Genomic DNA, 19,279 nt, shown 5'->3' with positions numbered 1-19,279 from the left:
AAAGATCAATGATCAGAACAATTGACATGATCCAAACCTGAGAATCTCCCATCCCGGAAAAGGTAGAATTACACCTAATGAAACGGAAGTTCAACATACTGCTTTCACCATCTGTCATTTTTACACCCTGGCGCAGGAGAAAGGCTGCCTAACTTTGTAAAGTTGCAGGCTTCTCTAAGGGAAAGCTTGGCCAAGGTATCTCACTTACCTCAGTAAAAGAAAGAAAACACTTTGGAAGTGATCCTTTGCTCCTCAAGATAAATTTCTGTTATTGCAGTGCAGAGTACACTGGTAATTAACAAGAACAAAGAAAAAAATCTGCTGTCCTGTTTTACCCATACTATGAGAAGAAGGGAGTTGTAATCTTTGGGTTCCGGATAGACTCTGGCACTTTTCTAATAGAATTCTGTGCTAAGCTTCCGATATCTTCCTCCCTTATACTTGTTCTTAAAAGCTTCCACAGAGAAGTTTATCATAAACTTCAGAAATACAATATTAGCCTATGAAATGATTCGTCTACACCTTCTGGTACACTTCCCAAAACCTCGCAGGTGGGCTTTGCTTCTGCGTCACAAAAAGAAGCATTCATTCTCACAGACTATCAGAAGATGACGTTCTGATGATGCATGCTCCATTTATTCTTTTAAAGAAACCATAGCTTCTGATAGGCAGCGCCAGGAAAAATCTGTGCCAAAGTCAATGCTGATTTGTCATTCTCACTTTTTTGAGTTATGAGTACGTCCGATACTTTCTGACTCTGCCCAGCAAACACCATAGGTACTACTTTACCTGAAGACTTCACTTCCTGACATAGGTAATAAACGCTTCGTTCTGCACGACTAAGACGAAGATATGTAAACTCACATTACTTACTCAGTGATCACAAAGGAGAATAATCCGCATACAGCATTATACAATGCTAAAGTAATAGGCAAACACATTCAGAATATTAGTAATTTGATTCTGAATTCTATTTAAAATCTGTAAATTGCTTGGAGATGGAATCCTTAGACCTAAGAATCGGCTGGGTTATAGAAACAGAACAAATGAATCATAAATCCATCTAAATAAATCCCAAGCTTCCTTTCAGCAAAATGGCGATCAGCTCCAGGAAAGCAGTATCGGCACAAATCAGAGAACGCTTCAGAGACTACACACTGCAGTCAAAGCCAACCTGATGGAATGTTCAATATCTTGGATGCTTTCTGCACTCTAGTAGGAGCCTGGAGTGAAACAACTGTCAGCAGCAAGTCAGCAGCATCCAAGCATGTAATCGAACAACACTGGAACAGTTAAAGGAATTAAGAAAATTAAGTCATACCATAGAAAACTATCCACAAACAACATACAGTCCTCTGTCTCACTGTTGGTTTGTAGAGAAAGGGTTAGCTCTGAACGCATTAACCTAGAACACTTGAAAAACCTCCTTCAGAAAGTTTCCCAAAAGCATCACTCCAGCAGAATTTACACTATCCTTGGGGATTTAAGCTGTAAAATTCCATTCTGGATTATGAAAAAATAGAATGCAGTTCAACAGAGACAAGTGAAAGCTACTCTGCCTAGCTAGAAATAATCAACTGCACTATTACAGCATGAAGAAAAATCAGCTAGCCAGCAGTTCTGTAAAAGAGGCTCTTGTGAGTCAGAAGATAAACCTGATTCAATTTCCTGCTTAGAAGTGCAAACATCCCACTGTATATATGCACAAATGGTATGTACAGCCTGCACAGAGTTACTAAGGAATTCTCTTCTATTCAAAGACAGCTGTTGGATAATCGTGCCCAATTTTGGGCATCTCATCAAGCAATGCAGACTAACTTGAGAAGGTCTTTTGGGAGAGTAACGGTTTGGGGCTTTTTCAAGCCCTGAGGAAAGTTGAAAGGAATTGAAGCTATTTAGCTTAAGAAAATAAACTGCTGGAGGAGAACACTACGTAAATACACAAAGGCTGTTTTTTTCCTCCTTTCTTGTAGCAATCTCTATCACATCCACAAAGGATAGAACAACAGTAATGACTCAAATCAGCAACGATGATTCAGATTAGACATTAGAAAAAAAATCGTCACAAGGACTGCATGCATTAGAAGAAATTTCATGAGTAGGCTGTTAAGTCTCCCATGTTGAAGATCTTTGAGAACACACTAATCAGTATGTCTTTCTGAAAGGATAAGTATAATTGATGCTGACTTGAAGATGACCTCTTAGGATCACTTCCAAGACTAATTTTGGTGTGGCAAAAAATTCAACCCCTCCCTGCCCCGATTAGCCCCCACCACCTACAGAAAACTGAAAACACTTAACTGACTCCTAAACTTCAAATATGCCAGTATAAAAAGCTGACAAAAGCAGAAGATAGGGAACAGAAAAGCTATGGGAAGTACTAAATACACTAATCTATAAAGCAAAAGCAAGTAATCTGTTCTAATTGAAAGATACAGGATTTGGGGGAAGCCATTCTCAAATGGGTGACAGTGCCATCCAGTTCTGTCAGGCTTGTGACAAGAAATAACAGCTAACACTTTTGACAAGACCAAGCTCCAGTCTGAAAAAACTACCACTTTACTGATACTTTCCTCACAAATGGGAGTGGCTAGTAAAACTCTCTTGTTATAACAAAATGCTAGAAGCAAGAATTTAGGAGAATTAGGTATATAAGAAAGGACATTCAAAAAAAAAAAATCACAAAATAGACAAAGAAAAAATGCTTATAAACCAAAGTATAAGCCAACTGGTAAAACAGAAATTTACATGACAGAATAATTACATTTGTGGTTTTTCTTCTTTCCAGCCTCCAACTCTGAGCCATAGACAAGAGGCAAAAGAACAGATTTGATCTGATCCATGAATCACAACGCGCAACAAACTTTAAAGGGAATTTTTGCCTGTAGGCTTCAGAGCAATATAGGTAGAAAAGAGAATCGGCTAAAATACAAAGACAGTAAAGGCTTGTCTTTCTTATGAAGAAAACAAGTAGAAAAAAAAGTTCTTTTTTTATGTTTTTCTCCCCAAACTAAATCTTACTACTTCTAAAGAATAATTAAACCAAAATGACTTAAGAGCCACTTCTAAAAATCAAATTTAATTCTCTGTTGAGAGAAGTTATGCTAGATGCAATCCAAAACAATATTAGCATTTTCACTAGGACTTGATATATGGAAATGCGTTAATGCAAGAGCCTCACTAGACACAGACATTCAAAAACAAGATTTGTAAAAGAACTAGATTGCAAGTTTCAGGCAAGCACCATCCAAGAATGCTGCCCTGACTGAAGTGGTATTAAGTACTCAAATAGATCATACATATTTTAACGTCTGCTCATCCATATACTAAATCAGACAGTCTGGGTGAAAAGCAGCTGTTTTATCACGATGCCCTGAACACTTCCACTTGTTGACTCATTCAACTTAGTTTGAAACACCACCTCACTTTTCTTCTTCGCAATATTTCTTCAGAGGGCTTCGGACACTGACATTACTACCTTGTCAAGGGGAAACAGGGACAGCAGTGAAAGACAGATAAGTAATGGACAGTTTTAATGATGTTTTAAAATACTCGCAGAAAGAAACACAAGTAAGCACAATTTTCAAAACTGGCAATAGAAAATACAAGTAGAAATTTACACCTATATTTTAAATGGAAAAGATACATTTCAGGTAAGTTTTTCCTCCTCGTTCTACATTCTAAAGACAAGTTCAACAAAATTCCCTAAATGGCAAATATCAAGCTAGGTGGCAAAACTAAAGAAACAATCCATAACACACCAACAAAAGAACACAGTAGAATGTATACTGGCAGAAGGTCTCCTTAAGTAACTGTTTTGTAGGACTGTAATAAAAAAAAAAAAAAGAAAAAAAAAAGAAGCATTATTAAATGAAAATTGGGCTCCAAAGAATGCAGTGACATCTGTAGTTCTGGAAAGTTACGCATTCAAGCCACATTATACCTGGTCCTTACCTTAAATATCAAATATTAGCCTTCAAATATCATCCTAGACTGTACCCCAGCTGTAAATATATTCCAGGATAATAGCTGTCAGCCTACTGTACCGTTTTCTAATATAGAATTCAGTTATTTTGGATGTTACAAAAGCAGAATTTAAACTGTTTTGTATTAATTGCACAACACAAAATGTTTACAAAACCCTCTGTGACAACACATACAAAGCACTAATAATATGGATATTAACTAGCCTTTCTCCCCTGACCAGTGGGGGAAAAGACAACAAAATACAAAGCAATTAAAGCCTACTATTTTTCACTTGGCAGAATTGGAACCAAGAGTATACTTACATACGTGCCTCCCCCAGACGTCAACTACTACCGTTTTGAAGTGGGGTAAGAATAATTAATCATTCCTAAGCTACAAAGCTCTAAGCACGGAAGATCTCAAATACAAGTCTAAGAAACATCGTCTAATAAAAACACCAAAAAAAAACCCAAAGTAAAAAAACAAAAGGACCTTTCACAGATCTTCTCCCTTCAGTTATATCTTAAGGGCAGCTATAGGAAAAATTACACAATCTACCAGTGCAAACAGCATGTCAAAGGAGGAGCAGCAGAAAAAAATCTGGATATTCTGTATGTCAGAACTTGCACGTGCTAAAGTATTTCTTTGCCCAGTCTTAATACCTGATCAAGTAAATAGTCAAGAACATGCTGCTGAACATACAGCCTGAGACAGTTTTCCAATGCTATCCAAGCATTTTCTGGGCCTATAGGTTCCACTTTAATATATTCTCACTTATGTCTCTGCACTAAAAGCTATTTGCTATCAAATGTTAATCATTCCACTTTAGTGAATGTAGCATTCTACTTTCAACATGTTTTCTGTCCCTTCCCCTCAATGTTCAACTTCCTCACGCTGTCAGACTGAAGGCTCCATCCCATACATGGTAGTAAATACAGAAGAGCAAAGATCGCAAACTCTCTACTTCAAAAAGCTGTATTTAAGAAAAAAAATTCTCCAGGTATCTGGCAGATAAGCAAGCAATCTGACCCACTTAACAGTAGGAAGTTTAAAGGATTTTTATGATTCAACAAAAATTTACCAAAAACTCTTCCTTATATCAAGATAGTCAAATGTACAGCAAGTTCTAGGATAAAAAGAAGTTGCTGTGGGGTAAGTCAAGGTTTTTGGATGACTTTTCTCTTTATTATTCCTAAAATTTTAGGCTGTGTAGTTATATATAAACAAATAAGCTTAGAGTCATTCTTTGAAAAGCTTCAGTTCTACGGAGAAGGACCTGGGAGTGCTGGTCGACAACAAGTTAACCATGAGCCAGTAATGGGCCCTTGTGGCCAAGAAGGCCAATGGTCTCCTGGGCTGCATGAGGCAGAGTGTTGCCAGCAGGTCGAGGGAGGTGATCCTGCCCCTCTCCTCAGCCCTGGGGAGGCCTCATCCGCAGTACTGGGTCCACTTCTGGGCTCCCCAGTGCAAGAGAGACATGGCACTCCTGGAGAGAGTCCAGCGGAGGGCTACAAAGAGGATGAGGGGCCTGGAGCATCTCTCCTATGAAGAAAGGCTGAGAGAGCTGGGCCTGTCCAGCCTGGAGAAGAGAAGACTGAGAGGGGATCCCATCAACGCGTACAAGTATCTGAAGGGAGGGTGTCAAGAGGACGGGGCCAGCCTCTTCTCTGTGGTGCCCAGTGACAGGACAAGAGGCAACGGGCAGAAACTGAAACGCAGGCAGTTCCATCTGAACCTGAGGAAAAACTTCTTTCCTGTGAGGGTGACTGAGCACTGGCACAGGTTGCCCAGAGAGGTAGTGGAGTCTCCTTCCCTGGAGATATTCAAAACCCGTCTGGATACGACCCTGGGAAATATGCTCTAGGTGACCCTGCTTGAGCCTGGGAGGTTGGACTAGATGATCTCCAGAGGTCCCTTCCAACCTCGACCACTCTGTGATTCTGTGACTCACATTTTGGCATAAGGGATTTAGGACTCTAGGTTTTAGACTCATCTAGTATCAGACCAGGCTTCTGTTAGAGGCTGGTCCCTGAATATTTATGAGTGCTTTAGCTCAAGAGTGAGAAAAATGACCCAGCAGAACTGACTGAAAAGCTGTCAAAAAAGAATAGAAATCAAAAACTAAAGACATTTAAACAACAAAAATAACCGATTTTGAAGTTCACTCAAGTTTCATGGCAGAACAGAAAGATAAGTTCTGAACAGAGGTATGGTGGATGTAGGGAAAGACAAGAGTTATCAATCAGAACAAAATAAAGAGTCATCATAGCAGTATACTGAAATGGGAAACCTGAGGGCAGAGGGATGCCTGTAGCTTACAGGACTGAAGAAAAATAAAATCCCAGTCATCTTAAATGCAGTGAGAACAAAAGTAGTCACAACAAAGCTATTTGCAGATTACTAGATGGCTATTATAATACTGTCAGAGGAAAAAAACACAGATATTTACTAAAAAAGCAGAATGATGTGTTTGTCTACTCTGAGAAAGATGAAGTAACAGTCAGTAACAGAGGTGGTGATTATCTAGGCAGTAGACACAAATACTCCTACGCTCACAGAATAAATGTTTCCAAATCAACAGATCTGCATAACGTCACACTCAAGGTCCTAAAAACAGGTTTAGATAATACGAAACCCTACAAAAACACAATTAACATATATGCAAATACTGGATGGGAAAGTACCATGCACAATAACAACAAGCCTTTTAACTTGTCATTAACCTTAAGCCAGAATACACACAGAAGAAAGTCGGAATAGATATCACGCAAGATATAATGCATAGTAGACTTCTAGGGATAAAATGCTTAGCAACTTTTTTTTAATGAATTTAAGTTCAATCACCAACGTATAGGTAAAAACATAATGGCATAGATGTGATAGTCTAACAGTTTTCACAGGCATTTAATCTGATAGCATGACACAAAAAAAGAGCTCCATTTTAAACAGGGAAAAAAAGATGCACTGTTAAATAAAGCAGAAACAGTTTAACTGACATTTCTTCAAAAGCAGTTCTCAGAAAAAGAACAGTTTAAAAAATCTGGATGTTTCTCTTAGAAATCTGCAAATATCAATACTAGCTGATAATACTCAATGTTTTCATCCATTTTTAAATAGAAAAAACAACTGCTAAAGCTCATGGTAGGTAAGTGATAAAGACAGGGTCCTTAAGAGAGATGATTTTTTTCACAATAAGCTAGACCTTATCTGTAGGAAATAACACATAAGTCTCATCTGAGTGTAACAGCTGCTTACAGGAGAGCTATGTAATTAACATGATGTGACCATGAAAGAAGAAACGTGTCATTTTAAATTCTTCCACGAGGGAGGGAGAGCGCGAGGGAGAGCGCGAGGGAGAGCGCGAGGGAGAGCGCGAGGGAGAGCGCGAGGGAGAGCGCGAGGGAGAGCGCGAGGGAGAGCGCGAGGGAGAGCGCGAGGGAGAGCGCGAGGGAGCAGATAATGAAGTTCAACATGCTATTGATGGGAGTTTGTCTGAAATGTGTGAACCAGCCCATCAGCTTAGCCTCACAAAGACCACTTCCACCACAGCTGCAATAAAGTGCAGAAGAACTAGGTAAGACATTGACTCGTCAAGGAATTCAGAGCTGGACAACAGCTAGAGCCATAACCTCTGCACTGATGTGACACAAAAGGCAGAACTGGAGGGGGGAGCCTTCTACAAAGTACCAGTCATCTGGACTTGAGCTGCCCATCAAAATGTCGTCCCCAAAATGTCTTCTGTTCATTTTTAAAAAGGATAGTGACAGTTCTGCACAGATGGTCTGGCTCTCACAGTCAAGAAAAACTAATCCCAATTGCAAAAAAGCCTAAGCAGAATCAGCAGGCCTATCTGAAACAAGGAAAAAGTTTCATAATGGATCACTGGAATAAGAACTAAAAGCATTTTCTTCCCTGCCCTCTTGAATAACTCCAATTACATGCAGGAGGCATTTCTCTGAAGTACAGATATCCAGTACAGAAATAATTACATACAAGAATTGCTTTTACTTCTTTAGGACTTCAGCAATTCTGTAACACTACCAAAACAGATGTACCAGTACATTGGACATACCCAGGACTTGTTCCCATTTTAGAGATTAAAATCTACATTTCAGATGAGGAACTAGAGCCTGTGTTTCTAGAACAGAAGTAAACTGTATATAAACTCAGTGGAATTTGCCCACTACTATTTTGAAACTCACGTTAACATTCTATAATATAATTCAAATACTATCAAATAAAGTTTTTAAAGAAAAGTCTTACCTTTGGTGCATGCACACAGTCTGTCTGTGCCCGAACAGTATATCACAGAGACAAACATATCTGGTTCCTCAGTGCCCTCTTTTTTAGGTGGTTCCACTTTGGCCAGAATTTCAAAGTTTGAAAGATCTAGTATTTTTACATATCCTCCCTGAGTAGTTATTACCAGGTGCCCAAGAGTAGAGATCTCAGACCTTCTCTCTCTCCCATTGCCATTTTTAGAAGTCAACTGCATTTCCTCCACAGGCTCCTCACAGTCATCCTCTCGATTATCCAATATATCTGGTGGGAGCAAAATCATTGAGGTAATTGTGTCTTGGGGGTCTTTGATATGCTGGATTTTTACTGGTTCCTCCTCTAGAGTAACTATTCTAGTGGCATAATTCATTTTATAAAGCACTAGGTATCCACCACTAACACTTCTCTGTTCAGGTTGAATTATTAAAGGAGTTGGTACATCTGCTGGTGACTCATGTTGGATTACATCAATACTCGTGCCATTCACTACAGCAAGACTTGATTCTAGTTCACCCTTTCTTCTATTACATAGTGCCGAGTTTAATTTATTTAAATTATTCAAGGCCTCTACTTGATTTATTGCACTCAGAGATTCAACAGGGCAAGTCCGCAGTCCTACTAACAAATGAACTCCATCTGCACAAGGAGTGATTGAATCTACACACAGGTTCTCCTCCTCTGCAAACTTTGGCAGACGCAGGCACTGAACCAAAGTCCCAGGTTTGGGAACCATAGAGCTCCACTTGTCCGAGTCCGGAGAAGTTAGGTTAGCTGCTGCATCTGCAAACTGCTGAATATAAGTCACAGGGGGATCCTGTAACAGCAACTGTTCCTGACTGTCCAGCTCCATTTCAATGATCTGTGGAACCGTGAAACCATCATCATGTATACTTTTACTCATAATATTGTTCATTTGTGAAAAGAGTTTTCCTGCTTTTTCATCGGATTCCTTAATGCTGTATAGCAGCAATACAGGTAAAGTCCTCCGTACCAGAGGCGAATTCAGTTCTGAATTAGTGCAGGATTCATTGTCAGTTGATCCCTGCTCTGAGACACTCTCACCTCGAGTCCTGCTTAAGCCATCCAGTGACCTCTGAGAGTTACTGCTAACAGGAGAGGTAGCAGGTGATTTGTATGTTAATAGACCCCCAGCTAATAAACAAGGAAAGGGAATGTTGTGTTGTTCTAGATGTTTTTCCTTCATCTTTTCACTCTTACAGTTGGCCAAACATGGATTTGCCCCAAGTTCTTCCAGATCCTTAACCGTGTCTTCCAGGACATTTGCAACAATTTCCCACTGAAGTTTCTCAGGTTGCTGAAGAATGCTGAGAGCTGTTATATCAAGGCTGACTTCCATAGCTTCTTTTTGTGATGTATGCCCTTTAAAACAAAAAAGGTTAACATAATATATGCACAGAAAAGGAATCAAATTACTTATTTTTATAATCAAGCAAGAAGTCACTGCTATATAGATTCTTTATGTTAAAACATTCCATACGTTCAAGATCTGGTAGCCACAAAACAAAATGCCGAGAAACATTCCTTCCACACTGGCTAATGGTTCTCCTTATTTTATCAGCAAGAGTGAAAGTAAAAAAAAAACACGGGACATTAGCCTTTGCAACAGGTCTCTCAGTAAACAATTATTCTACTTGCGATAGTCCACCATACCAAAACCCAGCTAACCTGATCAACCCGACTCATGCTCTGCCCTGTATCATTCCCCTTCCCAGACAGTCCTGTACCGTCAAGAATCTGTAACACTGCAGATTCATTCTCCACTCCCTAGTTGAAAAACATATCATTTTACTCTGAAACTTGACAGTTCCCATCATCTAACAGACCACCTAATATAAAGAGCTCCAAGCAACAATAAACGCTGAAGAGATGCCTAATCAAACTGAATAGTACTGTGATAACAAAAATGAAAAGTTCAACTAATTAACGCAATGATTTTTAATTGATTACAAAGGGCACAGTACAAACCCAGATAAGAGGAGACTGAAGGATCAATGACAGCACCATCTTCACAATAATTTATATCGAAAAAATTGTTCACATCTCAAGTCTATTCCCTTGTGCATATGCACATGTTCTTTTTTCGCCCCTCTTGCTGATCATCAAAGGTATAAACTAGATTATGCAAAGTAACCATGGAATCTTTTCTCCCATCAAAATTTCTGTATATACCTCTAAGAAAATAACAGAAAAAGACGACGCATAGCACTGTTCTGCTTCCATATGAAAGTTTCGTTCAGGAAAAGAGAAAAGTAAACATTCTAAAGTGTATACATACAAGGAAACGATCAAGATTCAGGAACTGCTTCTGGCAATCCCCTGAATTTAAAGGGTTTTGTACAGCTATAATTTGTTCCTGTCCTAAGTAAGTTCCTTTGACTCGGTTTGTGTGTTTTACTGACAGCAAGATAACTGATGCTTGTCGTCAAATAAGACATTTATTAACCAATGAAGTAGAGTTTTTTTCTTTTCCTGTATCCAATCTCCGCCGTATAAACAAAGACTTAAAGACTTAACTACTGGCAGGTAGACTTTCCAGGTCAAAATTTTGTTTCCAATACAACGAACATAATATCCTTTGTTTCTGGCAGCACTTTTTAAAGAGCCTGAGATGAACAGTTTCCCTCCTGACCTCTAAACTGACACATGGATCAGATATAACCTACCTGTCACAGATTCTGATCTGGAATGCTCTTCACTGTCTGAATCCTCCAAGAGATCATCACTGAAAAAAAACGTACAAATGAGACCATGTACACTGTAGCTACTTTTTAAATTAAATTTAAAAATCTACTTTACTAAAAAATAAATTGTGGATAACACTGACATTTCTTTTAGTCAGAACTGTATATCCACTGGTGAACTGATCACAGACACAAACACCACAATGATTTTTTCCCCCTCAGTCACTGAACCTGTAGACTAGCTTTCCACTTGCCTCATTCTACTGTTGCATTCTCAACAACTCGGACACAAATCGAATGAAAATGAAAGCCAGTTCTCAGCACTCTTTCCAAAAACCAAAAAAACAACCCCAAAAAATCCCGTCTGTCTAAAAACCGATGCCGCCTTCTTCAACATTCCTCCAAACATTCTCTGAAACGTAGAGCTGCCAGAGTGGTCTTCAACTCTATTAAAGTAATTTTGCAACTGGTATGGAAAATGCCATGGCTCAGGGTAGTCCTAGTCTGGTCATATGTAGTATCTTCCTTCCACAGCACAGTGTGCTACCAACACACTGGCTACCAACAGCTCTTTTACCCGCATTCGTTCCTTGGCTCAAAGTCCCTGAACAAATTCTGAATTCCTCTGAGCTCCTCCTTAAAGAGACAGCCTACAAACAGTGTGTTGCTTTTAAAAATATTACCAGATGAGTCATGTTCTCATAAAAGCAGATTCTACGCAAGCACTTCTTAAAGAGGAACGTATCCTGCAGCGTATACAATTGGCTTGCCTTTTTTTGGTGGAAACATGTTTGCATATTCTCGATTAAGATCTCAGCATCATTTCATCAGTAGTTCTAAGAATATGTGAAGCTTTTACACATCTGGCTTTCCTAAATAGAAGAAAATTTCCTACTACAGGATCCTGACACACAGAAAAAACAGTAGGGCCTTTACAGCTTCAAGTATAATAAATCATGGCACCAAGTCAGACCCCAAGTTTCAACAAACTGGATACTTCTCTCAAGGCCCAAGAAACAGATCTGTTTCGGGTCAAACCTCATCAACCTTCATTTCACTACAACACAGTGACATTTCAGTACTTCCAGTCTCATCCAGCTTTCCCTTGAGATTTCAGTAACATCTTTAATAACAGTGATAGCAAATTTCATATAGATAAAGTGAAGTGGAAGATGCTTAGGACCTGAGCAGTACCATTGTACTGCCCTTTGACTACCTCTTAATATCGGCTTAATTCTTTAACTTTCAAGTGGTTTATAACAATAAAACTACATTAAGAGTCTAAGCACCCCAGCAGTTGCTGGCAAAGAGCAGCTGCTAGGCCCTATGCTCAGATGTTGCTTAGTTTCCTACACGATCTTCAAAAGAACAAGCTTCATATTTGCTGTACAATTCCGAAGGAACCACAGCAAGCTTAAAAACAAAGACAAAATAGTCCTGCTACCTGCGCAGGTAGTAGAACTGTTATTTTCTGTGATGTTGAAGTTAAAAGAAGAAACACTGAGGAAACTAGCAAGGCTCCTCAAACACCTTTTTTCCTCAGCTTTTCAACAATGATTCACTCATTTGTGTGAGTTCTGGTGATACGAGGAAGGAGTTCCCAGTAATACACTGTAATAAGCATAAATGAAAGAATATTGATTCTATGTGCATGCAGATAGCTATCAATAAAGCATTTTCTCACATGACGCTTTCTAAGTATCAATGTTTAAAAGCTTGTGATAGGACCGCCTAGCGTTTTAACATCCCTATGCATGAGTTGAAGATAAAAATAAAAAAAGTTCCTAGCAAATCCACATACTTTACTTTCTGCCTGAAAAGCATAATCCATACCTAAAATGAAACATTGTTCTCAAACTCATATTCCTCGCTATTTTCTCTGCCTCTCACATATGTATAAGTGGAATTTCTTGGAACATCAGCACAGGGCAGAAATGAGATTTGGTATCTCTCCATTACTGGAGGATAAAGACTGAAACAGTAAGAGTAAAACTAAGCTGGCTTTAAGGACAACTTAGACAACTTTTTTACCCCTATGCATCTGAACACGATTCCACACAAAGAAATTTCTCATCTCTATGGAAAGGGTAATAATCTTCAGAATCTTATGTTCCACAAAGCATGACTTAACTAAATGGCATTTACCACCTACACAGCAACATTTTACATTTTCTGATGTTGAAGATTAGCATACCTGTCTCCTTCTAATTTTGGTATATCTGAGCAGCTAGATGAATCTTCTAGCCACGCTAGTGTTGGTCTCCTTGAGTCAACCCCTGAGCTCTGTTCTCCTGATAACATAAGCTGCTGCACAATAGCTGGATCATATGCATTGATCTCAAATTTTAAATGGACCTAAAAAATAATAATTTAAAAAAACAGAAGTGACCTTTGATTTAAATTGAGATACGCCTAATCAAAAGTAATTAGTTAACGAAAACACAGTTGCATATATCGTATACCTTCATAAGTTTGGAAACATCCCATATGCAGATCTTTCCTCGTTTTGTTGCAGCAGCTAGGAAATGAGGGCAACTTCCAGATCCAAAGCAGGCTATTCTGTCAGTGCCATCTGTGCAGGGAAATTGTGCTGGACTTGTTGCCAACGTGACTGAAAGAGGTACATTCTGAGTGTGCTCACCCTTGACAAATGGGCAGTTTGGGGAATGTCTCTCATGTTCAGACCTTTTCATATTAAAAACAAACATATCACACATTGATTTCTTACTGTGAAGAGTACACACACCACACACAAACTCAGAGCTTGAAATGAAGCTGAAGCCAAACTGTTTGAACTGTATTATAGTCAACCGTACAAGAGTGGTGAAGCTACTAACCCTGTTTCCACAGCTTTTTCTCAATAGCAGACTGTATTAAAGCCTTTGACCACCTAATGGATATTCACATTCATACAGAAGGATGTGCACATAGTGCTCTTAAGACAATCAGTCATAAAAATTAACCGTAAAAGAGCTGTTCTATAGGCCAGTAGCCCACCATGTCCTCATGAAGAAAAGCAGATTAAATTCTACAGAATGTACATTAGAGGATTCCGATGTTACACGAGAAATTATTGTAAGTAGCCTTAATAAGAGGAAATGGTTCCAGTCTTTCATTGTACATCCACATGTACAAAAATCAAAATGGAAAACAGTCCTAAATGACAGACTGATCAATAAGCATGAAAAAGACCTTCTGATCTCAATACATACAGAAGACAGAGACATGGCAAAGAGTAATTACACTGCTACAAAATGTCTAGAAACTAAGTAGTACGAGGAGGAAACAAGGACTACGAAGATAATATTACAGAGAAAAGTTTCCTGCTAGGCAGAACCCTGAACTGATCAAATAATGATATAAATTACAAAAATAATCATGACAAAAACTGGATTAAGGTTCCTTTTTTAAAATCAATGTAAAGTCCTGCATTTCTGTAACTATGCACAGTTTTAACTGGTTCTAGAAACTAATAACAAATCTTGCAACTTTATATATAAAGGGCAAATATGCACTGCATGGCCATTGCGCTTTAAGAACTTATCACCTATTGTCACATGCCTACAGTAGACTGAACTCACTTTGCAAACAAATGTTAGCTGTCTGTGTCCAAAAAAAAAATAAATAAATAAAACAAATCAGAATTAAGAAATAAAACCAACATCAACTTCCTTTTTTTAGTATCATGCATGCTTTTGATGTAGTGCAGGGAATTATTTTGCCGTTTGTCCTATGAAATCATTTCTGATATCCACTCTTGTCATCGACACACCCTACACTCACTAGAATTCTGGCCAGATATGTTGACCTTTGTCCTTCAAGTCTTCTAATCTCATTAGTATAAAACTAAGTCTACTCCAAATATCATTAAACTTACCAAGGTTCATCTGTAGGCTCCCAGCATACCAAACACACGCTACAGGTAAAGCACATGGCTCTGTCATCTCCTGATGAAGCAGGCTATAAAAATAAGAAGGAACACTTAAAATATATATAGCATGCAATACGAAACACATTAACCAGTTGATCAAGTCCTCTCCTCCTTCTAGTGGCATTGCAAAATGCTACATCGCATATATACATTGCCAAAAACTACAGACTGAAGAGGCAATACTTCACATAAGAAATAGATACACTACGTTACTACAGAAGAGATCCAGAATCAACACCTGTGCAAGCCACTGGATAAAAACCACATACAAATAGAGCAGAACTCAAGTGAATAGCATCACTGCTAAGATTTTTCTCTTTGGAATAGGCCCACCGGGTTCCAAAAGTGTACAGCCTCAGCAGAAGTTATCTGTACATCTGCATGCTTGTAAAAACACAAGTTAAACAAGCATTTCCTATTACGCCTTCAATCTGTCAGAATATAAAGCATGTACATCATTTCACTCCTCAGCAAAGAACAGTTATTACTAGCTGAAGTGACAAAGGAAAAGAATGGAACTTTCCACTTCTCTTTAAATTTAGCATTTTCATTATCTCCTTTCAGGTCAATGAGAGATACTTGGAAATATGCAGGTTCAATTCTAACATATTTATTCCCTGCATTTTTCTTCCTGAATAAGCAGTTTTCAAGAACACTTGAGACGTTTTCCAAAAATATTATCCACTAGCACCTAACAGACTTTGCAGTTGACTTCATGAGGCAGATGATAATGACATCAAATAATACATACTACCTAGCCTTCACTATGTCAATCCATACAATAGCAAAAATTTATTTTATACAAAAAAGAAAAAAGAAAAATGGAAATAGACAAGAAGAGCGGAGAAAAAAGTTGAGGCTGTGTAAGTCATTAAGCCCAATAATTTAATAATATGATTATTATTAAAACTGCTGTTTGCAACACAACAGTTTTCTTTAAGTCCTACTAGGAACGTATAGTTACAGAACACCGGCATCAGGCTTAGTGCTTTTTCTGTTTTACTTGCACAAAACTTATCTAAAAATATTTGCTCAACAATCTAATGAAGAGAAACAGAGATGCTGGGTAACAACCAAGTTCATCTTTGCTGCTGTTGTTTAATCCAGATCAATTGGCATACTTAAGTGTTTTATATGCTGAATCTCACAACAAAGTTTTCTGTATTCTGAACAAGAAAGCAGTAACTTTAAGGCATAGGAAAACCTGAAACTTCAGAAAAGAGCTCTCAATGACAAACTCGCTCAATGCAATTTCTACATCCGTGTAGGAATCCATGAAACTGTTTTTTTGTTGTTGTTTGTTTGTTTTTTTTTTTTAAAAAAAAAGCCCTGGCCAAGGAAACAAATAGTAGGAACAACTAAACCTTTTACCTGGTGATAGAACCCAGCTTGAGCCATAGGATCTGGCTGTGCCCACCTATAACCCACATGAGGCCATGAGGTGAATGTCTCCCGTCTGTTAGCTTCACTATACATCAAAGACCTAGGAAGGTTTTTAATAAAAAAAAAAAAAAAAGTTCACATTACCTACATCAAATTGTCACAGCAAATTAAGAATAAGTTATAGGTAACTATCTGACTTTTTTCTAGAATTTAATAAATCATATAAAAATATCTCAGAAGTGGTTAATTTTTTTTTTTAAAGTTATCATCAAAAATTATAGAACAGTAACAAAGCTCTCACTCAGTTGCCTAAAGTATATCCTCAGCGAAAGACCAAAAGCAATACAACAACCTACAAGCTTTAAAAGCAAGAACAATGAACAAAAGTTTCCAAGTAGCCTTTTTGGTCTAACTTCAGAAAGAACATCAGACATCCAAAACCACTCTGCATTTAGGGAAGATGCATGGTATAGCCCAATGGAGCTGCCACAGAGTTTTCATCAATATGACCACTACTGCAGAATTTTGGGTTTATTAACTGAATAGATACAAATACACATATTTCAAAATACCCCAAAATTGGTATTTTAGGCTTAAGTGAATACACTGCACTAAACCCCTAACATTTGGCATTCATTGCATACTACAATACTTAAAATTATAAGCTATTAAATCAAAGAATGAAGTAGCCTGTAAATTCAACAGCGACAAAGAAAAGAAGCTCCTCTCTTTTCCAACTTTCACTCTTAATTTTCAGGGCATGTCTCTCATCTGAAAGAGTACATAAGAAACAACTATCAGCTTTTTTATCAGCTTTGACAAAAGTTCTCCAGTATCATCTCACAATTCACTATCCTGCATGGAAAGGAGCACACGGCTGGAGGAACTGGTGTTGCTAGATGGAGGAGTGCCTCATTTCTTGTTTCTTCCCTCCAAAGACACTCTTAAAAAATCTGCTGACATCATTCAAGTCTTGTAAAAGAATGATTATATTAAATGTTTCCCCAAAGTAAACTATTCTTGCAGCACCCATTTAAGCGTTGTCTTAACTTGACATCTTACCACCTTAACACATAGATCTCAGAGAGCTCTAATCATAAAAGCAATATGGACAGACACAGTTAGATCTGGAGGTATGGGGTCACAATAAATTGTATTAAATTTGAGCTGTGAGAAATTATAATAGTCTTGCAAAATAGTATTCACACAAAAAACTTTCAAAAGGCATTAATTTATAGCCTTAGAAGATTTATCAGTGTTCTAACTAGTCTTGGCTTATGAAGATTTAGATAACGAGTTAAACTTGCATACTTATAAATCGTCACTCAGATCAGAAAGAGATCAAGCAACAGTCTATGAGGTAAAATTTTCTGATTCCAAACACATAGCAAGTGACTGGAAATTTCAGAAGCAATACTTATATGCTGCAAAGGCTGTGTTCTCTAAAGGAGGAAGCATGGACATACACTCAAACTTCTTATGAAGAACAAGGAATTGATTGTATGATGCAGCATAGTATGTATGCCCTGCCTTTGGTAGATGGGACATGTGCTCGCTTTTTGCATTCAAAAGTGGCCTGATTAAGCTCTTAAACCTACGCAGTTTCTGAACATCTTAATGTTGCACTCTCAGTAAGGTTTACAGTACTTGCTTGAGTACTGCCAGTAACTCTAGACCAGAGCTAGTCATTTCCAAGTTACTGTTCAAATATTACCATAACCTAACATTATGAAGAGTAAAGCCTGGGTAAACATCACATTCCCATGTCAAAACACTAGCTAGGAATGCAAGTTCAGGGCTGCAACTGTTACCTTTCAGAAAGTCTGCTTGGGAAGAGGAACCAAGGGAATTCAATCTGACTGGCACTAAAGCTAAAATCCAGACATGGCAGTCTTTGGGCAATAAACGTTTCTCTAAATCTACTAATATTTGAAGTACGTTGAACAGTTAAATGAACTGTACAGGTAAGAACAAGAAAATGTAGAATAGGACTAATTCCATTTTTCCTTTGGCAAAGGAATTAAAGTCATCTAGGAGCTTACTCTGATCCAGCTAAGGGATCAAATTCATCACGTTTTGTCTTAATATACCTGTCCACAGATCGACCAGGTCCCACACCAAGTTCAGGTCGCGCACTGGGTAAGAGGTAAGATAACCTATCCATCACAGAGGATGCTACAGGTAAGGCAGCAATATTTTGATTTATCTTCTTGAGTTCATTTACAATGGCACTGGCGACAGACTTCAAAACATGATGAGGAAGGTGGAACGTAACCGTTGCCCACTAAATTAAGAAAAGAAGTGTGCAGTTTATGTTTAAAAATTGTAACAATATAAACGACAAATAGCTCACAAAAGTGTCAAAAGCAAAACAAACACTTTGTACTCTCCCTAGAACTGAATGCATTTAAGAATTAATACAAGAGTGAACACACAAAAACATGAACCTAATGCAAGGAAAGCTAGTAACTTCAAATGTTAAGCTCAGTACCCTGTTAGTTTCTTGCTTAACAGGCGAAACATCACACAAGAACTAAGGAACACATATTACCTTTCATCCTCTTCAAATGAAATCCATCACACTACCTCAAGCATTTTACACGCTTTAGCGATGGTGGCCAAACAAATTAGACTTGGGAATTCATGTTATACAGTACAGAGACAAGTTCTTACCTTTGCGACTTTATGATTTGCTGCTGTTTCATGTGAGGTATTTTTTAAACCATCCTTCAGTTGCGTGATGAATAAGTCATATCCCTCTGTGCTAGAAACATCTACTTTTTCTATGCAAGCAGATAGCAGCTGCTGAGCCTAAAATACAGATGTGCAAGAAAAGTTATCATCCAGGCTAGATAGCTACACATGAAAATTATACTCGTGTCGTTATTCCTAGAAATGCAGTTTGGTTTGCCCTAACTTACCATACGTTTATATGAACATAATTCTCCCTCACTCCCTCCCCGCCCTCCAAATCCTTGAGCAAGCAGTTCCAAACTTTACTTTGTAGCCCGTTCAGTGG

The 19,279-nt window shown here is 38.2% G+C and overlaps 1 protein-coding gene across 14 annotated transcripts in view; it reads right to left on the bottom strand.

The window, feature by feature from the left end:
- Positions 1-19,279, bottom strand: part of BIRC6 (baculoviral IAP repeat containing 6) — a 200,294-nt gene that overhangs the window by 161,956 nt on the left and 19,059 nt on the right. For all 14 annotated transcript variants that reach the window (XM_068939394.1, XM_068939391.1, XM_068939399.1 and 11 more), the window contains exons 3-10: positions 18,934-19,071; positions 18,351-18,544; positions 16,249-16,360; positions 14,824-14,906; positions 13,409-13,631; positions 13,141-13,301; positions 10,929-10,987; positions 8,230-9,624 (exon numbers count right to left, since the gene is read on the bottom strand). In XM_068939394.1, coding sequence (XP_068795495.1) covers positions 8,230-9,624; positions 10,929-10,987; positions 13,141-13,301; positions 13,409-13,631; positions 14,824-14,906; positions 16,249-16,360; positions 18,351-18,544; positions 18,934-19,071 — 2,365 coding nt within the window. The remainder of the gene's footprint in view (positions 1-8,229; positions 9,625-10,928; positions 10,988-13,140; positions 13,302-13,408; positions 13,632-14,823; positions 14,907-16,248; positions 16,361-18,350; positions 18,545-18,933; positions 19,072-19,279) is intronic.

The sequence above is a fragment of the Struthio camelus genome, chromosome 3, assembly GCF_040807025.1.
Source record: "Struthio camelus isolate bStrCam1 chromosome 3, bStrCam1.hap1, whole genome shotgun sequence".
In the NCBI taxonomy this organism is placed as follows: Eukaryota; Metazoa; Chordata; class Aves; order Struthioniformes; family Struthionidae; genus Struthio; species Struthio camelus.
This window is presented reverse-complemented; position numbering and strand designations above follow the sequence as displayed.